Source organism: Glycine max, chromosome 7 (genome assembly GCF_000004515.6).
Source record: "Glycine max cultivar Williams 82 chromosome 7, Glycine_max_v4.0, whole genome shotgun sequence".
In the NCBI taxonomy this organism is placed as follows: domain Eukaryota; kingdom Viridiplantae; phylum Streptophyta; class Magnoliopsida; order Fabales; family Fabaceae; genus Glycine; species Glycine max.
Genome location: NC_038243.2, coordinates 42,403,996 through 42,421,481, shown reverse-complemented (window position 1 = coordinate 42,421,481; position 17,486 = coordinate 42,403,996). Strand labels below are relative to the sequence as shown.

The 17,486-nt window shown below is 30.1% G+C and overlaps 2 protein-coding genes across 3 annotated transcripts; one reads left to right on the top strand and one right to left on the bottom strand.

Moving 5' to 3' along the window:
• Nucleotides 1-60: 60 nt before the first annotated feature.
• Nucleotides 61-6,835, bottom strand: LOC100793443 (uncharacterized). 2 transcript variants are annotated; one of them, XM_006583938.4, is made up of 13 exons: nt 6,370-6,835; nt 5,971-6,157; nt 5,373-5,445; nt 4,709-4,856; nt 4,398-4,507; nt 4,024-4,164; nt 3,792-3,933; nt 3,569-3,712; nt 2,991-3,148; nt 2,814-2,888; nt 2,429-2,513; nt 1,391-1,663; nt 61-579 (listed from the first exon to the last, which is right to left on the bottom strand). In XM_006583938.4, exons 1-13 carry the CDS (start codon nt 6,661-6,663, stop codon nt 430-432), a joined length of 1,980 nt encoding a protein of 659 aa, XP_006584001.1. In that variant the 5' UTR covers nt 6,664-6,835; the 3' UTR covers nt 61-429. The 2 variants fall into 2 exon arrangements, with proteins under 2 accessions (XP_006584001.1, XP_003528621.1); XM_003528573.5 differs by having other exon boundaries at nt 2,429-2,567; nt 6,370-6,834.
• Nucleotides 6,836-13,104: 6,269 nt separating this feature from the next.
• LOC100792925 (probable N-acetyltransferase HLS1) lies at nt 13,105-15,023 on the top strand. The gene is made up of 3 exons (XM_003528572.5): nt 13,105-13,413; nt 13,692-13,822; nt 13,990-15,023. Exons 1-3 carry the CDS (start codon nt 13,225-13,227, stop codon nt 14,870-14,872), a joined length of 1,203 nt encoding a protein of 400 aa, XP_003528620.1. The 5' UTR covers nt 13,105-13,224; the 3' UTR covers nt 14,873-15,023.
• Nucleotides 15,024-17,486: the final 2,463 nt, after the last annotated feature.

Below are 17,486 nucleotides of genomic sequence, written 5' to 3'. Positions count from 1 at the left end.
TAATGAATCTCCTTTTATATAAAAGGAATGGTTTGGTCACAATTGAGCTAAAGAGTCACATTGCTCCGGAAAGCTTAATACATTTACATTTTATATATAATAAAAGCAATGCCATGAGTCCATGAGTAAAAATAACTGTTTAAGGATAAAAATATAAATTGCATCAATTACATATTTGGGCAAGCAACTAAATTTAAATAAAAATATTAATCTTTGGAAATTTCACTCAAAATATACAATAATACGCAATGGCTGAACTATGGATCCTTGCAATTTCCTTTGGACACGTCGCATGAGGTAGCGCTCTCCACGAATACTATGGATAGAAATACTTTCCAGGCTTCAAAACTTATACACGATAGTGGAAGGAATGGTGCGATTAAAGTCTCATTACAATCCCAGTGCCCTCTTCGTAAGTGCATTCAACAATTATTCACACTTGTATGCCCGAGTGATTTCCCACGAAATTGAATCGTCTGGCGAGAGGCCATCTATCACACAACCATTTCGCTTACAGTTTACCAATGCAACCATAAACCTTTCATTTTCTAACGACGACGGATACATTACTTGCTCATCCTGAAACAAAAATAATGTGTTATTTGCAAAACAAACAAGTCGTTTTTAATGTCATGTTAGCTGGCATTTTGAGTTCAGAATTCACGATTTCTTTCCTTTAATCTTAATTCAATGCTTAGTCACCTATGCAATTATGCTATATTTCTGAGCTGAGTATTTTCGGTGCAGCATTATCCAAATCACTATTTGTATGATTTTTTTACTATTAAAATTTATTCTTTTTTTTTTTTTTTGAGGAAGCGTCCTTGGGGATAGTTATTCAACTACCGGCCAGTAGTATCCTGTTTAGGGCTAAAACTTCATGCCCTCTCACTATTGCTTGTTGTGCCCCATTGCTTTTTGGAAAGTCCTCCAGATTAGACTATGTGATCCAGATGACTTTCTGGAAAGTAATGGGACGCAGCATGAAACAATAGTTGACGTGCAGGAAGCAACATCGCCTGTTTAGTGTATTCATATTGGACACTTGGGCCCCAATTTCTATATAGTAATCTGCCTTATGAGGAAGCTCTGGCCTGCGCTTCTCCGGTACTCATATATAATATAATATTAACTATTTAAGAGCAATTTAATTATTTTTATGTATTGGGAGTGGACAATAGTGAAATAAATTTACGTAGGATATTGTCTCCATTCCCAAATTTATTTTGGAAGATTTGTATCTCCATCTCCACCCTCAAATTCTCAAACTCATCGAAATGAAACAATTCCCACGTAGAGTCCAAGTTAAAGGGATAAATTCCATCCCCACGTAGCATATGAACACAACTTTGCTTGCAATAGACAACTGATATCGAGTTTAAGAAGTTACCTCGGGAAGTTCATTAAACTCCTCAGGAGATATTTGCAACAAATCCATAGCAGTTTGACCTGTACACCATGCTAAAACTTTCGTACCCGTATCCTTATCCGCAAGAGTAATTTTCAGATGAAACGTGCGTACTATTCTAGCATCATAAATTGTACGACAAAAGCTACATTCCACCAATCTATCAGACCTCTTGACAAAATGACCACAGAGAGAATGTGAAAATATTGTATTAACGTAAAAATACTCAGATGGATCGAGCCAGACTCGACATACCTGCAACAATATTAAGGAAAATGATCAGAATTTGCAGATAAACAATAATTAACGGAGATACTGTAAAAAGGATAGGCATACTGGCAACGGTGAGGAAGACGGGGAAAGAGATTCAGAGCAGTCTTCAAGTACGGTCAGGTTATATTTGACGATAATAATATAATCAAGTATATTATTTATGCAATATTTTTAATAATATTATCTTGCTCTCTATTTTTTTCACTACACCAAAATCTCATACTTTTCTTTTATTGAACAATATTACGATATCTCTCTGTTGCATTTCTTGCATGTGAAGAGCGTTTTTATAGATGAGGCTTGGTGTGAATCAACAGTAAAACCTTATTTGAAGCCCTTCTACTTTGCTTTTTCTCAATTTGGGCTCGTTAAGTACAAACGACCAAAGGTTGGTGAACTAGCTGCGACTGGTAAAAACTACAAGCCCGGGCATAAATCAGACTCGAACCATTCATTATAGTTGAGCGTGTGCATACAGCAACGAAACAAGGAACAATGAGGTCGAACAATAAAATAAGTCGCTAAGGTTATTGCGATATGTCTTATTTCAAGTACAAAAACAAAATATAAGATGCTTGGGTACATGCTAACATGTTGCAGTGGCTATAATTAATGATTACGATATGTTTTAAAATGTTAATAACAGAGAAGACACTAGCGACATGAATACGACATAGTAATAAGTGAAACAAAAGGAGAGAAAAAAGTGAAATAAACATTCAAATGATACTAATGCATAACTCTTACTTGCGCATAGCTAGTCTGGGCAGAAATATCAGAGAGTCGCGATAGCTTATGAAGGCAAGATGAATTGATCAATGCTGGTAAACAGCTGAGATTGATGAAAGAAGCCCCAATATCATTCTCAAACCATAATACTTCCATACTGTCTATCCAAAAACATTCAACTGCATTGTATCATTGTATGATTATGTGGATACTTTAACCAGAGTACAAAAACGCATTAAACTATACAGGCAGATAATACAGGTAGAACAGACAATATGATGGAAAGGGGAACTAGGCAAAACTTTAAAGCAAGTATTAAAAGACTAATTCATTTTTTCATGGTCAATTTTCACAATTATCTTTCTCCTTATTTGGTGAGTCTGATGACTGGTGATGTGCTTACCATTTTTGTTTTGACATCGTACATGTCATGCCAGATACGTATACAGTGTGACCGAAACTAACTCTTCCCAATGACCTGAGGTATATCACAAGACTATAAGAAGGGAGAGTACATAAGAAAAGAATATTTGGAAGTGCAAAGAAACATGTTAAATGGTTCCATTATACTGTTCATTACCAAAATCTCGCAAAATGAAGCTTTGTCCAAATTTCCCCGCTAGTATCTGCAATTCTTAAAGAGAAAACAGTTTGTTGGTCATTTTCTTTGATAATATCTGTAACAACACCATAGAGACTGATGCCATTCATCTTGTTACGAAGATCGACCACAAATGACTGCAAAACTTCACACAAGTAATAAAGTTAAGTAATCAACACTTCTTAGCATTGCACATAAGAATGTGGAAAATATTAGTAATAAAAGAGAAAAGCTAAGAACACATTTTTTTTCCAATACATCCTTTATTACTGGGAAAATTTAAAGCAGGTTCCACTGAATCAATGGTGAGGCCTACATAATATATCGGGAAACACAAATTTCACATAATAAAATGCATCAAAAGAGTGTGACTATGCTAAAGCCAATAATACAATCAAAACATCGGACACCAGTTATTGGCAGGCTAATATAAATATCTTTCTAGCATACATAAAGTAAAGTAACATGCAAGATAGCTATTGAGATTAAGAACAAATAGAAAATAAGGGAAAGCTATCGTTTAATTTTCTTTGGAAGGGAGGTAAGGCCAAACTCACCCGAAAAGGATAATTACTGAAATCAATGGTCCCCTGAGAATCACGAGGCAAGCTCACTTGAGAAAACTTGAGATCCTGACCGGAATTATACGAACCCAAGGGCCGTGAACCATGACGGTGATTTGGAGTCAATGTTACACACACCTAATCGGCAGAGCTGTTTAATATTTTCTCGATATGACAATTACAATAGTTTATTTCAATACAGAAATCCATAAATCACCTGTTCTTCATGTTGAATATAAGGCACCAAATATAGTTGTGTTTCACTTCCGTATTCAAGACACAAGTCTTTACATGTCTCAGTATCACAGTCCACTGAACTATTGACGTATGGTTTGTCCAGTGCAAGCATGCTTCCCACTCTGTATACCCCCAAAAAATGAATGTTATACAAAATACAAATATGAAAAGAATTATTCTGTTTCAGAAGTATGACCACAGCACGAATTCACCTGAAAAGATTGGCAAGGAGAATCTGCTCACCCCACAAGAAAAACATTAATTTGACTCCATCACCATCAACAAGAGTAACCTGTTTTCTTTGTAGGGTTTCAAACTTCCTTTGAATTTCCGAAGATTCAATCTTTTCAATCCTATAATCAAAATAAGTAATAGAAAGGTCACATCTATTCAATCCTATAATCAAAATAAGATAATATTAATGAACTAGTAAGATCATTCATGGAATTTTATTATCACATAAATGATACAATGCTCTGTAAATTCACAACATGCTCACAACAAAGTCAAGTGGAAAAATATAACACCAGTTTTTTGGCTAAGCAAATATAAATATAACACCAATTGCATGTAGTTTACACTTTACCGGGCATAAAGTGAACACGAAGCCCCTCCGTTCACCGCATCAAGAGAAATTGAAGAGAAAGAGTCTGAACAAAACTGAGCTCCTAGTAGCATTGCATCATCATCCTGATTCTACGGTTTTGAAGAAAATTAAAGGATTATCATCGTGAAAACTTGATCTGAATCTCATTTTTAGGTGTAGCAAAGACCAAAAGAAAGAACGAGTCTACAGAAGCACAGAATTTGTTCCCAACTTGAACTACTTGTATATGAAACTACAAAGATCCAATTTAAGCACCACAAATTTATATTGAAAAAATCTTTGACCGATACCTCATCTAATAGAATCACAAGATACTCTGTTGGCAAAAGACGTGGATGTCCAGAACCTCCAGTGGAAGTTCGAAGGTAGCAACCAGTAAGGAAAATCTCTCTCCCTCGCTTCAGAATTCCATTCTGCAGGCCTGCCAAGTCATAGAATCTGCTGGACAAAATATGATACGTTTAATATTAAAAGAAATTGCAAATAAGAGCATTCCAAGGTTTTGATTTCGAAAAACTTGCTACATATTTGAAATTGCAAAGAGGAGCTAAATCCATATTCAATACTTGTATTTTGTGCAGATATTTGAAATAAATGTTAAGTCATTGGAAACATCAAAATCTTTACCATAAGAAAAGTTGATTCGATAAACAATGAAAAGCACACGCAGACGCAGTCCAAAGAGAGAATATCTTCTTAAACTTCATTATCATCAGATTGTCGCCCAAGTAAGTTGAAGAAATAACACACTTAAAATTCTCAAATATAAATTATAAGTACCAAAGTTTTAAGTATTTCTAGATTTCCATATTTTCAACAGCAAGAGAAACAAGCCACGTGCAGTGAGCAAAAAAGAAAATCAGTTGACAGTGCAGACATAGAGCAAAATCTTTTATTTACTATGCATCAAATTACAAAAATTGAGTTTGACCTTGATTGATTTAATACAATTACCTGCGATGTAGATACACATCTATGATATTGGAACTCCAATAATCCCCTAATGTAAGCATGTGGATGTTTGTGCCTGCAAGTGATAAGCGTCAATCATTATAAAACCAAAATAAAAACAGCCTTATCCAACTAAGTAGGATTAGTTACATGAATCAATGGATGTCAGTGGCTCTATCAGAAAATCAGATTTTGAATAAAACAATTAGGAGCAGGATCTTTTTTTCCAAATTTCTCCTAAATACCTAAATCAAATTACTTTCTACTGCACTTAATATGGGTAAAACATCAAAACTGGTGCCTATTTGTAAATAATGTTTTGATCTCCACCTCTCATCTCGCCCAAGCATTTTATAATTATAAGTTATAACCAACCAAATAAAAGTGTAACTAAGTAGAGAATCAAGAATGCAGAAGAATGCATAAGTTGATTTTAGCTTATGGAGAAACCAAAAGCATTTTAATTATTTTCTTCTCCTATAAGTGTTTATGGATGAGTTTATTCAAACAAGGCCTAAATTAAGCGCATAGTAGATTTCACATTCGTTCCCGTACTAAACTGTATTCAGGAAGAAAAAAAAATGCTTTAAGTCCAAATTACCTGGAAGCACAAATGCATCGATAATAACAGCTTCTAGAACACTGTTCAAGGACAGGAAATTCTTCTCGTATATGGAATCAATGGTGACAGTGCTTGGAAGCTTTGTCCTCCGATAATTCTTCTTGAGGTGGCTAATTAATTCGAGCCTCTTCTTCGGAGCCCCAACCCTGCGTTGCTCACTCCACGCCTTCAAAACAAAATCAACGATGAGAAAAGCAGCAGAATACAGCAGAAACCTAAATAAACTCAACACCACGCAAAAGTAACAGCAATTACTACATAACCTATCTCATTCCAAGAGAGATGAACGTAACCAACTATAAATCCTTAATTAATGCATTTAATAGTCCGTGCACAGAGAAATTGCAAAAATGGAGGAGTGAAGGTGATGTTATGCACCTGAGAGAGTTCAGAGAGCAAGATCGCGGGAGTGACGCCGCTTGAATAAGCAACGCAAGTCTTGAGAATACGAGACACGATCCAACTCCATCCAAGTCCATCGGAACCCTCGCCGTCTCCGTTTTGATCGTCTTCCAGCGATAATAGCTCGGATCTTGCGTAATCCACGAATTTGAGGAAAGGATCTTCTTCTTGTTCTTCTTCCTTCTCCTTTTGTTGATCTTCTTGGCAATGGTCTACATCCATGGCGGAACCTACCTTTGTATTGCAGGCGTAGTAATCGCGATGCTCCATTTTCGAGTCGCTGAGTTTTCAGATGCAGGAGGTGGAGACGAGAGATCTCTCTGGGGTTGAGTGTATATGGAGGCTTGGCGCGATTTTCAATTGAAAATGCTTGTAAATAGGTCTTCACTTTTTGGCGGGAAATAATCTGTTGGACCAACATACGGCTTTAGGGCCCAAATTTCATACGGAGAGTCTGCCCTGCCTATATACTTTTTTTATATATATAGTTGGCCTAATCTTTTTTAGCATTCTGTCTTCAATTTATAATTTTATATTATACTATTATTTTAGTCTATCTTTTTTAAAAAAAAATAAATATTATATACTAAGAAGTGTTATAAAATATACGTAATCATCAAATCACAACCTATCATGCATGGTAAGATTATTAACTTTTATAAAAATTATTTTAAGAATCATATTAAAGATAAACTACGATTAGACGACATCATAAAAGTATTGTATATTTTCAATACATGATCATTAAACTCTTTTTTATTATTGAATTTTAGTTTATCTATTAGTATTATATAAAATTAGCATGTTTCTTGTTATTTATATTGTCACAATTAAAGTATAATAGTTGTTTCTAAGAATCATAGTTAGTGAACATTATTATTTTATTTTATTGAGTATTACATACGTCCATGTGAATATGATATTCAAATTTTCTATTTTATATTATTTATCAACTTGGTGTATTTCTTAAGAAACAAATAGATTCATGACTTTTAACTTTCATACTAAAAAAAGATAAAAGGGAAGAAAAGTCATGAATAACGAGAAAAACACAATAAGACACTTTATTACTTGCTAGAATTGATTCTCTCTGAGCCCTAGTGACCCCTTGTTCCTGAACACAATCAATTATGCTTTAACCATAATTGATTATGTGATCACTTATTTAGATATTTTGTTTTTGGATGACCTTAGAGGAAGTTGCATAATTGATTATGTAATTTATATAATTAACTATAAATGTTGAGTTAGTTAAAAATAAATAAATAAATTTTTGTGGCACTTGAGAAAACATGCCTTAATAAACAAGTAAAATGGATATTTGTTCCTTTTTTCTTTTATTATTTACCAATTACTTTAATTTTAATTTTTCATCTCATTTACATTTTCTTTCATCTCAATCAAATACCCTCACTTTTATCTCTCTTTTCACTCTCTTTCATCTATTTTCATTTATCATTGTTCATTCCTTTTAGTTACTCTCTATTAAACACACTCTTAACCAAGTTATGTCAGTTTCATGCAATTATTCTTAAATTAATATTTTTGTTATAAAAATTATTCTTTTTTTAATTAAGAATCTAAGATGTTATAACAATTATTTTTAAAATTAGTTGTTATAAACAAATTAATTAGCATTTTCTGTCATATAAATAATACTCTATGCATCAATAATAGTCAAAGATATAACATTTTATTTTTATCTTTACTTGTATTGTGTTGTCATATTTTCGTCCTATATATCAGATCTTATCTGTTGCTCTAAGCCTCTAACGGAATCTGATGATTGAGAATTATATTTTTATATATATTTTTTTAAAAAAATACACCTCTTTATTATAAATAAATCAATAAACCTCTTGAATGTATACGTGTCTTTGCAGGATAGAATGATACGAAGATAAAAAAAGAAAAAGAAATATTAATACACAATGAATAATATGATAAAAAAAATGAGATATATAAATTAGATATAAAATTAAAATATTAAAATGCAGAAATATATATTTTATCTTGAAGATGCATGTCAAGTAGAAAATGCACAAGGTTAAGAAATGGAATATGCTATCTTTCTATTTTCAGCAACAAGTAAAAGGAAAAATTTGTATTCAGAAATTGCAAAAACAAGTAAAAATATTTCACTTTGTTTTTATATTGTAAATTCTCTATCTTATGATAAAAAGAAGTAAAAGTAGCAGAATGATATCCACTAATTATATGAATTTGAATGATTGAATCCTTATTTTGAAAATAAGATAATTTGACGTGTAATTTGATTCTACAATATGTATCTTTCTTTTTACGTGCATGTTTCTTTTATGTGTAGATAATAGTCGTGTTGTTTTGTTGTCTCTTTCTGATAGATAAAAAAAAAATAAAAATGGGTTGCGCAGTGCTTATTATGACTCATTGTTAATGGATGCGACATGTATTTTGAAAAAGAAAAAAAATATAAATATTTAAAAAAATAAAAAGGTATAAATGAAATGAGAGCTTTTTTATTTAAATATTATATTTTTATTTATTTATGAGTTTATACAAGATTAATGATATTATAAAGATAAAAGGATTCATTTTTTTATTCTAAAAATTAAAAAAATTAAAAATATATATTTTTAATTCCTCAAAATAGTTCAGAATGTTAGTTATAACTCCTATAAAAAATTATTACCTTTTTAATCCCTACATTTACCTAGAAACACATGTTTTTAGTCTTATGAAGGACTAAAACCACATCATCGTGTAAGTTATGAACTAAAAACTTATTAAATTTTTACAGGGATTAATTAAAACTAATATTTTGAAATATTTTAAGGGATTAAAATATATTTTACCCCAAAAATTGAATATGAGCAACTAAATTAAGAAAAAGAAAGTTGTATATATATGAAGACTGAAAATGCAATCATGTTATGCTACAACCTACAAGTAGAAATATAGATATATTTTCATGACGTAAAAACTTTAGTTGTTAGGTAAAAACATGTAAATGATTTTATATATTTAATTTTAACACTTCCATGCACAAGTAGTCCTCTCACCATTTACGCTGAAATTATAGTTTTTCTTATTAGAAAAATGGAGATGGCAGAAATCACTTCATTCGTCACGGTTCTCATATATTATAAAAAAAATAAAATTGAACCGCAGTAAAAACACATTATAACGAGTTTTATATATATTTCTAACATCATGTATTACATAATGTGTTTTTAGAAAATTATAAAAATCAAATGTTCCTTGCTAGCTAATACGACGGTACATAATATATGTACTAATAAAAGCAGAAACAGAATTAAGCGTTCAAGTGGCAATTCAACGTTTCAATTTGTGATTGGATCAGCGACAGATAGAAATAGACAGGACGCTGAAATATTCGAGATATAATGCAGTAGTCGATCGATGTATTTTCAGAAATACATGCAGAATTTCTACAACATCTTCATTAGAATGCACAATAGTCAAACTCCCTATAAATGATTTACAAAACTTTTTTCCATTCTGTAAACCATAAGAAAAATTGAAGACAAAATTCTTAAAATGAAAAAGGCTAGGGAAAAAAAATTAAAGGAGTCTGACACTGGCATACCCTCATGTTTCTCGATATTTTCCATCAGTAGGGTTTTTACACGTCTGAAGTAGTCTTGTGATAGTGTTTCTGCAGCAGACATTAGAAGGACAAAGCAATTATAAGTTCAATGACTAAAACTAAAAGAAACAGTTAAGTGATAAGAACCGAGCGAATATATACACAGGGTATACCACTGTGATTTAACTATATTCCTTGATTGGCAGTGGCTGCATCTTCACGTGGTTTCTTCAACAAAGGTTCCCTAGTTTGCCTCCTCAGGGTAGTAGTGATAACCACAAATAACAGTTTAACACAATTCAACCTCAGAAAGACTATAGTACGTATAGCAAGAAAATAATTGAATATCACTTCCCTGAAATGAATAATTATATGTACTTCCAAGGAAAATGTACTTCCAAGGGAAAAGGCATTACCATTTAACATGCTGAACTTGATTCAAGTCTCTACTCATTCCAGAGACCCGGAGTTGTGATACAACATAGCAAATTTTTTCCGTCTTGAAAATTCATTTAAAATTAAATAAATATAAAAGCGATGCTAATTTTTGTATAGGATATCATCTGCGTGCAATATTATAACACCATTTTTCTTTTGTCTTTTTTTTTTTTGCAACCTATCTAGCTAGGAATGATTACTGGTTACATATGAAACCAGCAATGATTTTAAACAAAGACAATAAAGAGGCATTCGACGTGTAATTGTTAAGACCACGATCTATATATAAGCTTCATATGCTTCAATAGCGCTGGCTAGGATACCACTTGAAATTGCATACGAAATATGTGTAAGGATCCGAGGCTCTCACAGTGCCATAGTCAGGATAGGGACACTAAAGAGGTTAATAATAATAGTACATTTTGGTGAACAATTTAATAAGAAGAAAGATACTTATACAACAAATTTTACAACACAAAGAGTGAAATAGAGAAAAGTGAGAAGAGAGAGAAAATTTTGAAATTTAATAAATGATATGATAGACACATAAAATAGTATTGTATAAATTGTTTTACATGTATCATACTTCTTAGTAATTACTTGATAAAATTTCATAATACAAGAATTTATATCATAATTTTTTTAATAAATTACAAAAAATAACGTATTTAATAAGTTTTATAAAAAAAATTATTGAGGTAAATTATGTGTCATAAATGACTTTTTTGTAAGGCGAAGTAAATTTTGTAAAAATCTTCTAAATGAACCTTAATTAAGTTTGGAGATATTAGATTAAAATAAATATATATAAGTCAAAATGATGAATTTAAAGATGGAAAGTTATGTTGTGATAAAAAAGTATTCAAGTATTAATGACTAAAGTTTAAAGACACTAAGTTTAATTCATATATATAGAGAGAGAGAGAAATAAGGTAAGAAGCTAGGGATCATATACACTACTTGCCCTCTTAATGAAGGATAAAAGACAATAATATTCGGCTCACATCTCCTACAGATGTGAAATTGACGAAAGAAAGAAAAAGATAGAAGAAAATGAAATTATATAAGAAGGCAATGTGACAAAAAAATTAATTAAGTTTTTAGTCTTTCACATTTTTTAGATTTTAATTATTAGTTTTTCAATTTTTTTTGATTATTTTTAGTTCCTCGTTAATTTTTTTTTATATTTTTAGTCCCTCTAATTTTTTTTTTCATTTTTAGTCCATACTTCTTATTTTGTTCATTTTTAGCTCCTTATTTATTTTACATTTGGGACTAATTTTGAGTTATCAAAATAAATAAAAAACTAAAAATAGACAGAAAATTTTAGAGGAACTAAAAGTGATGACAAAAAAATTAATGATGAACTAAAAGTTGTCATAATAAAAAGTTTGAGGGATTAAAAATTGAAAGCTAAAAAATTTAGTTAACCCTAATTAAAAAAATAATGCAATAAAAAGAAAGAAATAAATAAATAAGAATAAATGTAAAAGAAATATATCATGTGTGTGTATAAGTCCATAAAAAAGATATATATATATATATATAAAAGATTTGAGAAAATTAAAATCTAATAAAAAAATCATGTTTGACATCTCTTAAAATGAGAATTTAAACCTAATTTAATCATAAAAATTAATTTATATGATGAAAATTATCTTTCACTTATGTATTTTATATCTCTAGTTTATGTAGGATTTAATTTTTTTATCCTTACATACTTATTTCATACCCAACACTTTTTAGACTTATGTCTAATTCTTTAATGGATTTGAAATAAACTTTAATATAATAATAAAATTATGAATTTTGTTCTAATTCAATTCTAAAAGTTAGTAGATGTACTTATTTAAATTGTGATCCATTTTTGTATATGATAAATTCGTGCACCCATATAAAGTACGTAGATGCATGTATGTGTACATAATACATTATCTCGTAAAGTATTCACAAACCCACCATTTCCTAAACCTCGTGCCAACAATTACTTCTACATTTTTTATTTTCTCTTATATTTAACTTATTGTAAAAATTATATATAAACACTCAAAAATAAATTATCAGTAAGGGTCGAGATCCGTTGAAAAAATGACAAAGCACGTACCCACCCAATCCCCCCTCCCCCCCCCCCCCCCCCCTCGTATCTGTCACAACTCACAAGTCTGGAGTAAAAGATCATCATCAGCATTACCATTATAATCAATACTTTATATGTTGAATAGCAATTAAATTCGTGGAGTTTTATGGCGAAGGAGTGTGGACACATAACATATGATTTCTTAGGTGCATCGCAAACGACATTGGTATGTCTTTTTCATTAGCCACGTACATATTTTTTTAAAGTGACAATGTTTGAACAAAGTTTATGAAAATCCTTATACATAGATTCTCTGGATCATTTTGAAAGGTTACTGTTTCGGATTTGTGGTGCAACTCGTGTAGTAGATTGTGTACTTGTATTTGTCCTAATGACAACCACTTTAATGAATAGTGTCAGCCTTTACTAATAAAAACTAACACAGTAATGCTATTTTCAACGGACGCATCAAGTTGCGTGTTGTGATAAAATAGTTATTAACGGAATATTTTGATAGAGATGATACAAGATCATAGGACATTGTGAACTAACAACCAATGGTTTTCACCATATATAAGGATGCCACATGAATTGGATGGTCGGGAGTGAACTCAATCAAGAAAGATCCAATTAATCTGAGAAATCTTTCCTTTCCCAGAGATCACACCTTATATATCTAGTACTACATCACTTGCTTCTTTTAGGTAAGCAGGGAGAGAATAGAAAAATGGTTGACACTTTCAGTATAGAGAGCGGGCTTCTTATAAGAGAGTTTGATGAAGATAGAGATGTTAAGGTGGTGGGGAAGCTTGAGAGGAACTGTGAGATTGAGACTAAAAAGGGGGTCTCCATTTTCACCAACATGATGGATGACCCTTTATCTAGGATTAGGTTCTATCCCCTTCATGTTATGTTGGTGTGTAGCTAATAATACCTTTTCTTTTTCTCATTTACATTATTATCTTTTCAAATCCATACTTGGAAACTTGACTTGAAGCTAGCTAATTATAAATATGTATTCCATTCTACAAGCTAGCATCTTCATGTGCTCCATCATTGTTTATACTCACATTCTACTTCTCTTATATATATATATATATATCAAAGCTTTATCTATTTCCAAGACATACATACTAATTACTAATATGTATCTGACCGTACGTACTAATCATATGCTTCATAATTTACCTATAGGTGGCTGAGCTGCTTGAAAGCAAGGAGCTTGTCGGTGTGGTTCGAGGGTGCATTAAGAGTATGCGAACTCCTTCTGAATCATTGCTGAAGATAGGTTGCATATTAGGCCTTAGGGTCTCTCCTACGCACAGGTATTAATACTAATTAATGTACCCAACTTCTTCAATTTAGTGAGATGTAAAACAGTGAACTTAACTGGTTCTGAAGCAACAGACTGCAATAGTATTCGATCAGTGTTGTACTGAATAACATATATATATACCACCAACATTTTACATTTACTCATCGATCTATGCAGGAGAAAGGGGGTTGGACTAAAACTTGTCAACTCAGTAGAAGAATGGATGCTGAGAAATGGGGCTGAATATGCATTCCTAGCAACAGAAAAGAACAATAATGCCTCTATAAACCTATTTACCAACAAATGCAAATATATGAGCCTCAGCTCACTTGTCATATTTGTCCATCCAATAATTAGTTTCCCTGCAAAGCACATTTCCAAGGATATAAAAATTGAGAAGGTGAACATGGACCAGGCAATTTCCTTATACAGAAGAACCCTGAGGGCCAAAGAGTTGTACCCATTAGACATGGATTCTATTTTGAAGGAGAAGCTCAGCTTGGGCACCTGGGTGAGCTATTACAAAGATGAAGGCTGCAGGCTCAACTTGCAGAGGATGGTAGAGAGTGAAGACATAATTACCAATGAAATCACAAGCTCATGGATCATCTTTAGCATATGGAACACTTATGAGGCTTATAAGCTTCAACTTAAAAAGTCTCAGACGACTCTTAGGCTTCTTCACACAACATTAAATCATGCAAGAGACAAAATCTTTCCTTGTCTGAGAATGTCGGTGAGTGAATCACTCTGCACACCCTTTGGATTTCTCTTCCTCTATGGGCTCCATGGAGAGGGAGAGAACCTTGGGGAGCTAATGGAATCCATATGGAGGTTCACATCAAGGTTGGGAGAAAGCTTGAAGGACTGCAGAGTGGTTATAACTGAGTTAGGGTTTGGGGATCCACTTGTAAACCATGTCCCTCAAACAGCTTCTATGTCATGCTTCGATGATATCTGGTACACCAAAAGAATTTCAAGCCATGGTGATGAAAAGGATGATGAACTGCTGATGAAGAGACAAATCGGGAACGTGTTCGTTGACCCTAGAGATTTTTAGGTATATAAGCTTCACGCGGCTACTTTTTGTTGATCTAAGATGGCTTCGATCTAGCATATATCAAGATCTCAGCATAATATTTAGAATTATGTATACCATTGACTTTTAAATTATCTCTTAGCTGAAGGACTACATTTATTATTAAAATCAATTGACAATGAGATCCTTTTTATTTATACTTTTCGGTCTTTTTCCTTTTCAAATCCAGATCCACGAATCATCGTTGCAACAGTTTTATATCTCAAAAGGTGGACTTAAATAATTACTCTATTTATTATTTATTGATTGAACTTAAAAGAAAATCGACATACCTACATGTTTTCCTTGGATTTTACGATACAAAGTTTCAAATAGAATCCTCCTATATATCTTCAGGGATCACGGTAAATGGCTGAACTTATATATATACCCAGTTCCTCGTTTCAAAGAACAGTTTTTCTTTTTTGCAAAATTTATAGTATTGTTTCAAATAGATTAATTAATGAGTAAATTAATCTCGCTGAAATTCGACCTTTTATTAGTAAATATATATATATATATATATATATATATATATATATATATATATATATAATTTTATATTTATTTATTTATATAAATAAAAAAATAATTTTTAAATATTTTGTATTATGTTAAACATAATTATATTATTAATTATATTATTAATGAGAACATTGATTAATTATATTTTTAATTGAATTAATTTTATCTAAAAAATTAAGTATATTAAAATTTATTGTAATTTTTTGTTCATTCAAATAATAATAATGATGTAATATCTTTTGAAAAATAAATGTACATAAATAAAATTATCCATTTTAAATACTTTTAGTAGTGAAACAAATATAGAAATATTAAAATTAAAAAATAATGTTAAATATTATATTTTTAATAAATACATGTTCTCTTTAAACTATTAAGTCAATTTCACTGTAATTTTTTTCAAATAATAATATTAATGCAATATCAATATAAAATATAGAAGTTAAAGAATAATAAATAATATATATATATATATATATATATATATATATATATAATGTACCGTATTTATTTAAATTTGAGCGTATATTTATGATAAAAATTAAATATTTTTAATTTTTTTTGAAATGGTATGAATTCTATTAAATAGATATGGTCATTAATTATTTTTAAAACTATAATTTTACTTATTTTGAATATATTAGTTTTATGTAATATTTTTAAAGTTTTAAAGTTTGAATTAATTAACCCACGTAATATAAATTGAATAATCTTAATTTAATAATAATAACTATTATTTTTATTATTTATTTTTCGTTAGTTTTAGTTTTATTTTCATTGCTTACTAATTTTTAAAATTTATTTATAAAAATAATTATATGTTTCAAACTTTAAATATTATTGTTTACATATTTATTAATTTATTAAAGATATCACCAATTATTTGTATTTATTATTAATCTTTAATATGTTATTATTATTTATAATAATAATTATATTATTACATACATTAGGTATTTTAAATTAATGATATATAATTAGTGTTTATTATCCTTTATGGTCTAAATGTATAAGAATATTAAGTTATAACTTCTTATGATTGACCTTTATAAATAATTGCTGTATTATTACTATTATTATTGTTATTTTTATTGTTTTTGTGTAATATTTATTCTCAGTTTAATTATTTAAATTATTTATTGAATTTTTTAGCATACATTTCAAAACTAAAAATATTATTATTAAATTGATCGCGTTAACGATAATTATTAAACTATTTTTGCTAATAACATGTATTTAAAACAAAATAAATTAGCCAAATCATAGTTAAATTATCATTCGACAATTGATTTGAATAGGAAAAATAAAAATTTGTAATGGAGTTATTCAAAATATGATTTATTAAAAAAATTAAAAAATAATAGAATCTCTTTATGGTTTGTTGAACAGATATAATATCAAAATAAGATTTCTAATACAAATAGTTATAAAAAAATATATAAAATATATAAAAAACCTGAAAAATAATAATAATTAAAACTTATAATAACATAACTAAAATGAAGAAGAAGAAAAAAACAAGCGATTTTTGCAAGGAAAAAAGAAAAAATAATGAAAGAAAAAGAGAAAGATAATTTATGTAAGAACTTTTAAATATAAACACGATATTGATTCAAATATTTATTCAATTTCAAAAAATACTAAAAATAAAAATATGAGTGTTAAAGAATATTATACTTAATAATAAATTATAATCAATGATTATAAAAAAATCATTTAAACTACTTATGGAATGACTAATCCGTAAATCCAATACATTATCAACTTTAAGAAAAGGGAAATTTAAAATTATGCTGTTGTGCTGGGTGCACAAAGAAAAACCCTAATTCTTATTTTGTTATCATCTCATCTCATATGTACATTCACCCACTATAACATTCTCATTCTCATTTTTTCAACATTTATTATTCAGGGTCCATTTTGAGCCCGTAGTATAACCATCCAATTGCTTTGCCCGCTATTCTCTACCACTATATAGGACATTACATATCTTCAAGTACATCTTAGACTTAATTTTTATGGATTTGTCTATTAGAACTTTAAAGGTAAGTGTGCTCATCCTGACTATTTA

Coding starts and splice junctions, on each gene's coding strand:
- LOC100793443 (XM_003528573.5), bottom strand. CDS start 6,663: ATGGAGCATCGCGATTACTACGCCTGCAATACAAAGGTAGGTTCCGCC. Junction 2,889..2,990: donor CTTCATTTTGCGAGATTTTG/GTAATGAACAGT, acceptor GATATACCTCAG/GTCATTGGGAAGAGTTAGTT. Junction 1,664..2,428: donor CCCAGACTAGCTATGCGCAA/GTAAGAGTTATG, acceptor ATATTGTTGCAG/GTATGTCGAGTCTGGCTCGA.
- LOC100792925 (XM_003528572.5), top strand. CDS start 13,225: ATGGTTGACACTTTCAGTATAGAGAGCGGGCTTCTTATAAGAGAGTTT. Junction 13,414..13,691: donor ATCCCCTTCATGTTATGTTG/GTGTGTAGCTAA, acceptor ATTTACCTATAG/GTGGCTGAGCTGCTTGAAAG. Junction 13,823..13,989: donor AGGGTCTCTCCTACGCACAG/GTATTAATACTA, acceptor CGATCTATGCAG/GAGAAAGGGGGTTGGACTAA.